The sequence below is a fragment of the Schistocerca piceifrons genome, chromosome 10 (genome assembly GCF_021461385.2).
Source record: "Schistocerca piceifrons isolate TAMUIC-IGC-003096 chromosome 10, iqSchPice1.1, whole genome shotgun sequence".
NCBI classification, from domain to species: domain Eukaryota; kingdom Metazoa; phylum Arthropoda; class Insecta; order Orthoptera; family Acrididae; genus Schistocerca; species Schistocerca piceifrons.
In genome coordinates, this window is record NC_060147.1 from 38,748,726 (window position 1) to 38,761,460 (window position 12,735).

The following is a 12,735-nucleotide window of genomic DNA, read 5'->3' on the forward strand; positions in this document are numbered from 1 at the left end:
ATAACTGTCACGAAGATGAAAAGACGTTTCAGAGAAAGGGACAAGTGAAGACAGTAAATCAATATTGATCAACTACAGGTTGAGAAATCAAGAAAGCGAAGTGCATATAAACTGGTATAAGCACCAGATTTGGCGTTTAGGTCATGTAATGAAGACAGCTGACTTTGTTTCTGATAGGAGCAAAATGGAAGTCTATCATGGTTTGAGTTGAACAAAGACCATACAACCCATTCTCTTTGCAAAAAGAAGGAAAGTCGTTAGACTAGGTGCAGCAGTCTGCTTCCGCCAGAAAATTTCTGTCATATCACTGCATTTCAACTCTCCATTCGCTTAATGAACATTTTTGCAATAGTGGGTTGGCAAATGTGTGGGCATCTTAAAAATCTCTTGTTTTTCTTTCTCACACATATAAAAAATTGTCTATTTCAACAAATATCGTTATTTTAAGCTATTTCTGTTAAATAAAAGTAGATCTGTTTTTGTGCTAATGACAAACATAATCCACCAAAAACGAACTATAGATTTGTGTAACATTGGGAACAACGGTTATAAACAAGTTTGCTAAATTGAGAACAATGGTAGTATCCAAGTTTATTTAAAAAAAGCTTCAAACAGTTACATGTAGGCTTCTGGTTGTCCTTATATACAACAACAAGCTGATGCTATACCATACGAGATCATTCTTCTTCGTCAACCCTGCTGTACTGCCAAGTTTCTCTTTCTTGAGCAGTTCGCTATTGGAGTATCAGTTCATCTGGAGCATTTGCGAGTTCTCTGCCAGGAAATCACTCCACCTTGAGCATTTCTTCAGTCAACAGTTCTCGCAGATCTCAATTTCACAGTCACTATGTCTTGAGCGGTGGTCTAACGGACTATCACTCTATCTTAAGGAGTTCTACATGCCTTAACAGTCCACTTTGAGCACTTCCGGGAAGTCACTGAGTATCAAGCAGTTCCATTTTGCACACCCACACTGTCTTCAACAGTTCTCTGTTGGACAATCGTCCGACCTTGAGAAGTTCACTAATACACAATCATTCCACCTTGAGAAGTTCATTCAATAACAGTTGAGTCTCTAGCCACTCACTAATGGAAAGTTACACTATTTTGAATAGTCACTGTGTGTTGGGGAGTTATCCCTCAGAGAATCACTCCATTTTCAACAGTTCTTTTTTGGGCAGTCACTTTGTCTTGAGCAGTTCCCTGTTGGACAATTATCCTATCTTTTGCAATCACTTCATCATTTCCAGATTCTTAACAAACTGCCGCTCCATCTTGGTCGGTTTTCGGTTTTCTAATTCCAAGCTAGTATGTCTTTGGCTGTTTTCTGTATAATATGAATATGGTATGTACTATGGCTTGTCTGCTCCATTATTGGTGTACCGACATTTCGAAAAGTTGCCCAGTGATGACTAACTATGTGCTGAGTTTGCTAGGATAGCTTTCCCTTGTCTTGAAAAAAAAATCGCTGTTGAACAGAAACTCCACCTCAAGCATTTTTCCATTGGTCAGCTACTCCACCTTGCACTGCTGCCCAGTGGTCAATCATACTGCCTCAAGCAGTTTCCCAGTGGATAATCGTCCCATTTGGAGGAGATCCACAGGAGAGGGCTGTTCTATGTTGAGGAATTTCTCTAGAGGAAGGAAGTCCAGTGTTGAAGAGTTCCTCAGTGGATAGTAACTCAGACTTCTAAAGCTCTCTAGTGGACAATCTCTCTGCCTCAAGCAGATTCCTGTTGGAACACTATCCAGAGTTGAGGAGTTCTCCTAGTGGAAGGCTGTCCCATGTTGAGGAGTTCCTCAGTGGAGGATTTTTCTGTGTTGAGGAGATCCCCTAGTGGATGGCTGTCACATGTTGAGGACTTCCCCAGTGGAACACAGCTCTATGTTGAAGAGGTCCTCTAAGGGATAGTTGTACCATGATGAGGAGAACCATTAGTGGATAGTTGACCCATGTTGAGGGGTTCCCCAGTGGAGAACTGCTCTATGTTGAAGAGATCCTCTAGTGGATGGCTGTCCCATGTTGAGGAGTTCCACAGTGAAGGACTGCTCTATGTTGAGGAGATATCCTAGTGGGTGGCTGTCCCATGTTGAGGAGTTTCTGAGTGGAGCATTGTTCTATGTTGAGGAGATCCCCTAGTGGATGTCTGTCACATTTTGAGGAGCTCCCCAGTGGAAGGCAGCTCTATGTTTAAGAGGTACTCTAAGGGATAGTTGTACCATGTTAAGGAGAACCTTTAGTGGATAGTTGTCCCATGTTGAGGGGTACCCCAGTGGAGGCCTGTTACAAGTTGATGAGATCCTCTAGTGGATAGTTGTCCCATGTGGAGGAGATCCCTAGTGGATAGTTGTCCCATGTTGAGGGGTTCCCCAGTGGAGGACTGGTCTATGTTGAGAAGGTCCCCTAGTGGATGGTTCTCCCATGTTCAGGAGTTTCCCACTGAAGGACTGCTCTATGTTGGGGAGGTCCTCTAGTGGATAACTGTCTCTTGTTGATCCTCTAGTGGGCAGTTGTCCCATGTGCAGGAGATCCTCTAGTGAATAATTGTCCCATGTTGAGAGGTCTCCCAGTGGAGGACAGCTCTATGTTGAGGAGTTCCCCTAGTGGCTGTCCTATGTTGAGGGGTCCCCATTGGGTGGCTGTTCCATGTTGAGGAGTTCCCCTAGTGAACGACTGTCCCACGTTGAGGAGTCCCGTGCTGGTGGAGAGTCACTCTGTCTTGAGCAGCTCCCTGCGTGGTATCAGCGTGGGCTGCAGCAGGGCTGGCCTCGGTCGGAACTGACGGGTCGGCGTCTTGGGCAGGTACGGGTACTCGGATAGGTACGCCTGCGGCTCCGGAGAGCTGCAGCCCCGCCGGCAATCCAACTCCGGCATTGGCTCTGAATCTGGATCTGGATCTGAGTCAGCGTCTGGGTATGGGTCCGGATCGGGGCTGCTGATGCCCCCGCTGGCCGCCAGCTCCTCGTAGGGGGAGACGGGTCGGCTGCCGTCGCTCTCGACACTGCGCAGGGCTGCCAACACTGCCTGCTGGTGCGGGATGCCGCGCACGCCGCCCTCACCTGCACAACGCCCGAGAATGAGGTGGCACCCCTGAGGAGACACTGAACATTAACATTAATAAGTTTACGTACTCCTGATGTGAATCCTGCAGGGATTGATAGATGGTGAAATGAATGCATTTTATGACTGGTGGGAATGTTGTTAACAGTTATTAACGTGGAAGTACGAGGGTCATTCCAAAAGAAATGCACACTATTTTTGTAAAAATACAGTTTTCATTCTGCATGCGTGAAAATTTTACAGTGTGTAGATACATCCTTCCCGCTTGTTTTCAAACTTATTCGACCTGTTCCCGTGAGTGGCGCCGTCACAGCACGTCTTCAAGATGGCTGCTACGCTTGACGTTCGTCAGAAGCAACGTGTTGTCATGGAATTCCTGTGCTGTGAAAACGAGACAGTGGGAAACATCTACAAGAGGTTGAAAAAGGTGTACGGAGATGTTGCTGTCGATCGTAGTACAGTTAGTCGGTGGGCAAGCAGGTTACGTGATGAAAGCGGGCACGTCAATATTGAGGATTGTCCTCGCAGCGGCAGGCCTCGTACTGCACACACTCCAGACAATGTGCAGAGAGTTAACGAATTGGTGACTGCTGACAGACGCATCACAGTGAACGAATTGTCACGCTACGTTGGGACAGGGGAAGGAAGAGTTTGCAGAATACTGGAAGTGTTGGCGTTAAAAAAGGTTTGTGCCAGGTAGGTTCCCAGGATGTTGACAGTGGCTCACAAAGAAACAAGAAAAACGGTATGCAGCGAACTTTTAGGACAGCACGAAAAATGGTGGAGATGAATTTCTTGGAATAATTGTGACAGGTGATGAAACATGGCTCCTCCATTTTTCACCGGAGACGAAGAGGCAATCAATGGAGTGGCACCATGCAAATTCACCCAAGAAAAAAGAATTCAAAACCACACCTTCTGCTGGAAAAGTTATGGCTACGGTGTTTTTCGATTTTGAAAGACTCTTGCTTGTGGACATCATGCCAAGTGCAACCATCATAAATTCTCATGCATATGTGACGACACTGAAGAAACTTCAACCTCGACTGAGTCATGTTCGACCACATCGGCAAAAGCAGGATGTTTTGCTGTTCCACGACAATGCACGGTCACGTCAGTCGAAAAACCACGGAAGCGATCATAAAACTCGGATGGGAAACACTGAAACACCCGCCTTACAGTCCTGACCTGGCTCCGTGTGACTATCATCTCTTTGGGAAGCTGAAAGACTCTCTTTGTGGAACAAGGTTTGAAGATGATGACTCCCTTGTGTGCGCTGCCAAACAGTGGCTCCAACAGGTTGGTCCAGAATTTTACCATGCGGGTATACAGGCGCTGGTTCCAAGATGAGGTAAGGCAGTTGAGAGGGATGGAGATTATGTGGAGAAATGAAAATATTGTTACTAAAGGATCTATCTACACACTGTAAAACTTTCAAACATGTAGAATAAAAGATGGATTAAAAAAAATAGTGTGCACTTCTTTTGGAGTGACCCTTGTATGTGGTGCATGTGATGCTCCGTTCACCTGTTTGTGGAATGAAAACTATTTTCGAATAAAATATTCTCAGTGTGACTGTCATCTTAAATTTCAGTAGAATCTCGACATTTCAACAGGTTCATCTTTCTTTGTAGTGGGCTGCAGCTTACTGTTTTCCTGCTAATGTGGTGGCTCGAATAATTTACTGACAGGAAACGAGGGAGACACATGAGACGGGAATTGAATGTCAGCGAGAAAAAATAAAAGAAGCTTTGATCTTTGCTGATGATACTGTAATTCTCTTACAGACAACTATAAACTTGGAAGATAAATTTAAGGGAATGGATAGTGTCTTAAAAATAGGTTGTTTAGTGAATATTGACAAAAGTAAAGCAAAGGAAATGTAATATTTGAAAACTTTTCCGTAGCTCAGGGCCTGGGGCCACAATCATATACTTTTTAAATGGAAGTCCCGCAATTAGTGTAGATCGTTATTACATTTTACAGTCACGATTTCGGTCTTTGGCCATTTCCAAGTACCACTATGTTAAGCATGGGCAGACTTCGGTAAACAAAGTTACCGTCGAAATACAGGATGTTACAAAAAGGTACGGCCAAACTTTCAGGAAACATTCCTCTCACACAAAGAAAGAAAATATGTTATGTGGACATGTGTCCGGAAACGCTTACTTTCCACGTTAGAGCTCATTTTATTACTTCTCTTCAAATCACATTAATCATGGAATGGAAACACACAGCAACAGAACGTACCAGCGTGACTTCAAACACTTTGTTACAGGAAATGTTGAAAATGTCCTCCGGTAGCGAGGATACATGCATCCACCCTCCGTCGCATGGAATCCCCGATGCGCAGATGCAGCCCTGGAGAATGGCGTATTGTATCACAGCCGTCCACAATACGAGCACAAAGAGTCTCTACATTTGGTACCGGGATTGCGTAGACAAGAGCTTTCAAATGTCCCCATAAATGAAAGTCAAGGGGGTTGAGGTCATGAGAGCGTGGAGGCCATGGAATTGGTCCGCCTCTACCAATCCGTCGGTCACCGAATCTGTTGTTGAGAATCGTACGAACACTTCGACTGAAATGTGCAGGAGCTCCATCGTTCATGAACCACATGTTGTGTCGTACTTGTAATGGCACATGTTCTAGCAGCACAGGTAGAGTATCCCGTATGAAATCATGGCGGTGAATCGAGGAGGTACAGTACATACTGACGAAACTAAAATGAGCTCTAACATGGAAATTAAGCGTTTCCGGACACATGTCCACATAACATTTTTTCTTTATTTGTGTGTGAGGAATGTTTCCTGAAAGTTTGGCCGTACCTTTTTGTAACACCCTGTAAATTAATTACGTTTTCCTGTAGGCTGTACTTATCGAAGAATGTTAATATCCATTAGTGTCTGGCGGAAATAAAACAAACACGTCAGACACACATATAGTAACTGTGCCATAAAAGAACACCAAAAACATGTATTACATGTCTTATATAATGGTGCCTAAACGTGTAATGACTGTTTTTTTGTGATCATTTTATATCACAGTTATTGAATGTATATCAGACATGTTTCTTTTACTTGTGCCAGACACTTTGTGAATAAGTTCTCATTTATATGCTGTGAAACGGAATTATACAGGGTGTTTCACAATTCATGCTACACACTTCTAGAGGTTGTATGAGGGACTTAGCCTAGTAACTATGTTTTACACAGCAACTTGTGTGTGGAAATGTCATCTAACGACGGCGCTTGTAAATGTATCTATACAGGGTGTCCCATTTCTCTTGACCACCCGAAGTAACTGTTTGTCCAGATGAAAATTACAAAACGTTCCAGGCAAATGTTCTTTAGCCGTCAGGGGGACGTCAATCAGCATAATTGCCTTCATTGTAGCTTTGTCTTTTACGAAGATATGGACAGCGGTATGATGTATTTTTTATTCGGTTCAAAAAATGGCTCTGAGCAGTATGGGACTTAACATCTGAGGTCATCAGTCCCCTAGAACTTAGAACTACTTAAACCTAACTAACCTAAAGGACATCACACACACCCATGCCCGAGGCAGGATTCGAACCTGCGACCGTAGCAGTAGCGCGCTTCCGGACTGAAGCGCCTAGAACCGCTCAGCCGCAACGGCCAGCTTTTATTCGGTAATTCATTTCCTCTCCTAAAGACCTATTCAAAAGTACCAGTCACTGAAACACAACGTTATTAATTACATAACGCAACATTGACGTTGACGCTCCCAGCGCTTAGTGCAGGTACTAGGGGTAATGAAACACATCCATGTGCTGACGTTGACAGAGGACAAATGTAAACATAAGTAGAGTGCACACCCGTCATTCCGTGAACCATCGTTAGTTGAAGAGCTGTGTGTGTAGAATGTACACCAACGAAGAGAAGGTAGAAATGCTACTCATCTATGGGGAATGTAAGTTAGCAGAATAGTAATTGCAATGCAGTTTTCTTATGTAAGAGTACATTTAGTACAGTAGTTTAGTCCTTTTAAATACTTTTGTGTAAAGTAGGACTGTCCTTGCTACAAACCGCATCGACGTAACGTTTCTTTAATTGCTGTTGTTGAAGGTAGGTGAAATGCTACGCAGGCAGCGTACAGAGGGCGATATCCCTACAAGAACCCACTTTCCAGACGGATGTTTCTTCGTCTTGTTGCGACGCTTCAGGAAACGGGAAGTTTCAACCCACGACAACGCAATCGTCGTAGCACTCGCACAGACGAGGCTGCCGAAGTTACTGTTCTCGCTTCCGTTGATATGAATCCACATGTGGGCACACGACAGCTTGAATGCGAGATTGGCATTCCTAAAACCAGTGTACATCGTATTCTTACACGTCACCAGTTCCATCCTTACCATGTACAATTGGATGGGAATGATTTCCAGAATCGTGTACAGTTCTGTAAGTGACCACAGAAGCAAATCCTCGCCAACACGAATTTCTTCTTCAATGTTCTATTTACCGATGAATGTTCCTTCTCAAACAAAGGACAGGTAAATACAAGGAACATGCATTATTGGTCCAGCGACAACCCACGATGGCTTAGAGAGGTGGAACATCAGCGTCAATGGAGAGTTAACGTCTGGTGTGGGGTGCTTGGTACTACAATTATTGGCTCTTATTTCATCAATGGTAGTCTAAAGGGCACGGCGTATGCCAACTTCTACTGACGAATTCTTCCTCCTCTTTTGGATGAAGTGCCGCTAAGAACCAGAATGCTTATGCGGTATCAACACAATGGATGTGCAGCACACAATGCCTTGCGTGCACGTCGTGTTCTGAACCGAAGATATCCTGCCACAAGGATTGGTCTTGGAGGAACAGTTACTTGGCCTATTAGGTCTCCTGATTTAAATCCTCTGGACTTTTTTCTCTGTGGATGCATTAAAGAAGTTGTCTATCGCGATATTCCAACTCCAGAGGACATGCAGGAATGTATCGTGCTTGTTTGTAATTCTCTTCAGCGGGCAACACTGGAAGCAGTAGCCGGCCGCGGTGGTCTAGCGGTTCTAGGCGCGCAGTCCGGAACCGCGCGACTGCTACGGTCGCAGGTTCGAATCCTGCCTCGGGCATGGATGTGTGTGATGTCCTTAGGTTAGTTAGGTTTAAGTAGTTCTAAGTTCTAGTGGACTGATGACCACAGATATTAAGTCCCATAGCGCTCAGAGCCATTTGAACCATTTGGAAGCAGTAAATAATTCTTTCATTCAACGAGTGCACCAGTGTATCGGTGTCCAGGGTCACCACTTGAATGTTCTACTCCTGGGCAATGATACAGGAGAGTCAAAGTCAATTTTGTGTTATGTTTTTACTTGGTTTTTCATTTGTTTTCTGACAACTCCAGCAAGTGGACGAGTTTGTGATCCCAGGCTCGAAGTCAATGTTGTGTTATGTAATTAATAACGTTGTGTTTCAGTGACTGGTACACTGTGGTACATTGTTGAATAGGTCTTTAGGAGAGTAAATGAGTTACCGAATAAAAAATACAGGGTGCCATTTAAAAAAGTCATACCGTTGTTCATATCTTTGTGAAAAACAAAGCTACAACGAAGGCAATCATGCTTATTGATGTTCCCCTGACGGCTAAAAGAACATTTGCTAGAAACATTTTGTAATTTTCATCTGGACAAACAGTTATTTAGGGTGGTCAAGATAAATGGGAGACCCTGTATGTACAGGGTGATTCCGCGATCATGTCATAGATTTTTAGGGATGATGGAGACGGATAAATGTATAAATTTGAAGTAGACCCTAATGGTCCCTGGTTCGGAAACGAACGAATTGAAAGTTACAAGCGAAAATCTTTCTGATACCTCCGACAGGAGAATACATGTTCTGGTACTGTTGTTGCTAAGAATGTAGGTTCTGCAACTTTATGGAGTGGTAGTATAGACCAAGACAAGATAAAACGTGCAGTAAACAAGGCCTCTAAAATGAATACCTTAAGAGCTATTGGCACTTGTTCATCTCCAATAGGGTGAAACACGTCTCCGCTATTGAACAACTGCTCATAGCTTCTCAGGTACGCACTTTAGAGCTCATATTTACCCGAGATTTTTTCCTTGTTTCGGTCCAGACTACCTCCTCTGAAAGTTGTCTACCCTGCAACCTTAGCATCAGTAGTCCTGTTACATTTATCGCACTCTCAGAGGTATCACAACGGTTTTCGCTTGTATCTTTCAACTCGTTCCTCGTTCGTTTCCAAGTCTCTCAAGTGGATACATTTATCCATCTTCATCATCCTTGAAAGTCTGTAACATTATCACGGAATTGATATATATATATATATATATATATATATATATATATATATATATATATATATATATATATATATATGAGAACAAGAAAGAATGATAAATCACCGGACCCAGGCAATATCAATCTGGAGTGTCTGAAATGTGGTGGTGAAAAAATTGTGAAACTGATAACACAGCTCTTCAACAAAATGATACATGGAGATTCAGTACCCAACGAGATGAAGCTAGGTTACATTAACAACATATTTAAGAAAGGGAATCGCAAAATTTGATCAAACTATCGAGGAATTTATGTTACAAACACATTAACGACAATTTTTGCGAATGTAATTAAAAAACAAACTGGAAAAAAATTTTGGAACTCAAGAAGCAGAATGTGGTTTCACAGCTGGGAGATCATGTGTACACCACTATTTTCACATTACGACAGATTTTGGAGAAACATAGGGAAAAATAAAAAAATATAGGGTTTATTTTCATAGATCTAGAAAAAGCGTATGATACTGTTCCAAGAAAATTACTTTGGAGAGCAATATATATGGCAAACATGATTAAAATACCCGGCCGTGGTGGCCGAGCGGTTCTAGGCGCTACAGTCTGGAACCGCGCGACCGCTACGGTCGCAGGTTCGAATCCCGCCTCGGGCATGGATGTGTGTGATGTCCTTAGGTTAGTTAGGTTGAAGTAGTTCTAAGTTCTAGGGGACTGATGACCTCAGATGTAAAGCCCCATAGCGCTCAGAGCCATTTGAACCATTTGATTAAAATAATACAACAGATGTATAAAGATAACATTTGCCAAGTGAAAGTTGGTAATAAACTTTCACACAAATTTAGAACAAGCAAAGGTCTATTGCAGGGCTGTCCCATGTCATCATCATTATTTAAGACCTATATAGATGTTAGCCTTAGAACATGGTCTCGTAAATGTAATAGTATGGGATTAGAAATAAGAGATGGAGTTTATCTACATCATTTATTGTTTGCTGATGCACAAGTTGGGGAGGATGCTAACTATATGTGCAATCAACTAGCAGTAGCATAAAAAACTTGGGGTTTGAAGATTAATTGCCAAAAAACAGAATACTTGACTAATGATTCAAATGAGCTATACATTGAAGGAAAGAAAATCAAAAAGGTAAAACTTTCTGTTATTTGGGATCCATTTTAGAAATCGAGGGAAAATCAGAGTCAGAAATCAATAAAAGAATTAGTAGCGGACGTAAGGTCATTGGGATGCTTAGCTCAGTCTTATGGAGCAGGAATGTAATGAGCAGAACTAAAAAATTAATATACAAATCCACATTAGAGAGAGTGGTTCTGTATGGATTGAAGACCTGGACAATTAACCTGAAGTACATTAAAAAATTACAAGCTCTAGACATGGACTTCTGGAGAAGATAGGCAAGAATCTCCAGGAAAGAAAAGGAACACCGGAATAATAAGGAGAATGGAAATAAAAGAAAGAATATATGATGTAATGGATAGGAAGAAATTACAGTGGTAGAGGCATGTACGACGAATGGAGAAAACCAGAATACCAAAATTGATACTGGAGTGGGAACCGGAGGGGAGAAGAAGAAGAAGAAGAGGACGACCTATGACCACCTGGCTCCAAAATGTACAGCACACAATAAGGAGAATGGGCGCACAGGAAGAGGACACACAAGATCGAAACACCTGGAGGAATATCTTGAGAATATAGTTTAAGAACGTTTATTCTTTGTATTGTAATTTACAAGTAAATTATTATATTGGAGATAAGCCTCTGTAATGAGGAAAAGCTCTTCTGGATATGGGTTCCTGTGTAAAACTTGAGCTACTAAGACTGCCATACAACCTCTAGAGGTGCTTAACATGAAATGTGAAACACCCCATATAACCAAGTTTAACCCAGGCAATACCTACACATTTTCCATAAAGCGCATTACCATTCCCGTTACATTATGCCCACCTTAAAAAATTGAAAAAAAAACAAAATTCATTAATTATTGTTGACTTTTATAAACAAGTTACTTTCTTCATAGGTGTGGGTGTGTAAAAATGGTTCACAACCTGAAAAAATCTTTTAGCACACTCTTACACATATCAAAGCACGTTCACTGACTTGTACTACCAGAGGGGAGACACTTCATGGATACAACAAAAAGTTAAAATGCTAATTTTGTTAATTGATATTTACTCATAACATACTATTTAAAGAGATATTGATATGTAAGTTAAGATACTGAACCAGAAAACATTGAATACAACTTTCATGTGGAAAGCGACATCTACAACTAAGATTAAAATTTTTTGGTTAACTTTAACTGAAAAATTAGAACATTTATGGAATCTGGTAGAAGAATTCGTATAAAGCAATAGGAAGGAAAGAAGGACGATTGAGTTTGACGTTCCGTCCACTTCGAAATCATTAGAGAAGAAGCACAAGCTCGGATTGTGTCAAAGCTGGGGAACGAAATCGGCCGTGCACTTTCAAAGGAACCATTCCGGCATTTGCCTGGAACTATTTAGCGGAATCACGGAAAACCTAAATCTGGATGGCCGGACACAGGTTTGGACCGTTGTCATCCGGAATACAAAACAATGAATACTTTTTTCAAAATCTTAAAATACACTCCTGGAAATTAAAATAAGAACACCGTGAATTCATTGTCCCAGGAAGGGGAAACTTTATTGACACATTCCTAGGGTCAGATACATCACATGATCACACTGACAGAACCACAGGCACATATACAGGCAACAGAGCATGCACAATGTCGGCACTAGTACAGTGTATATCCACCTTTCGCAGCAATGCAGGCTGCTATTCTCCCATGGAGACGATCGTAGAGATGCTGGATGTAGTCCTGTGGAACGGCTTGCCATGCCATTTCCACCTGGCGCCTCAGTTGGACCAGCGTTCGTGCTGGACGTGCAGACCGCGTGAGACGACGCTTCATCCAGTCCCAAACATGCTCAATGGGGGACAGATCCGGAGATCTTGCTGGCCAGGGTAGTTGACTTACACCTTCTAGAGCACGTTGGGTGGCACGGGATACATGCGGACGTGCATTGTCCTGTTGGAACAGCAAGTTCCCTTGCCGGTCTAGGAGTGGTAGAACGATGGGTTCGATGACGGTTTGGATGTACCGTGCACTATTCAGTGTCCCCTCGACGAGCACCAGTGGTGTACGGCCAGTGTAGGAGATCGCTCCCCACACCATGATGCCGGGTGTTGGCCCTGTGTGCCTCGGTCGTATGCAGTCCTGATTGTGGCGCTCACCTGCACGGCGCCAAACACGCATACGACCATCATTGGCACCAAGGCAGAAGCGACTCTCATCGCTGAAGACGACACGTCTCCATTCGTCCCTCCATTCACGCCTGTCGCGACACCACTGGAGGCGGGCTG

General features: G+C 42.9%; 1 protein-coding gene across 1 annotated transcript in view; it reads right to left on the reverse strand.

Moving 5' to 3' along the window:
• Window positions 1-566: 566 nt before the first annotated feature.
• LOC124718924 (mediator of DNA damage checkpoint protein 1-like) overlaps window positions 567-12,735 on the reverse strand; it is a 93,531-nt gene continuing 81,362 nt past the window's right edge. Inside the window, exon 6 of the mRNA XM_047244578.1 lies at window positions 567-3,060. Coding sequence (XP_047100534.1) covers window positions 2,711-3,060 — 350 coding nt within the window. The 3' untranslated portion in view covers window positions 567-2,710. The remainder of the gene's footprint in view (window positions 3,061-12,735) is intronic.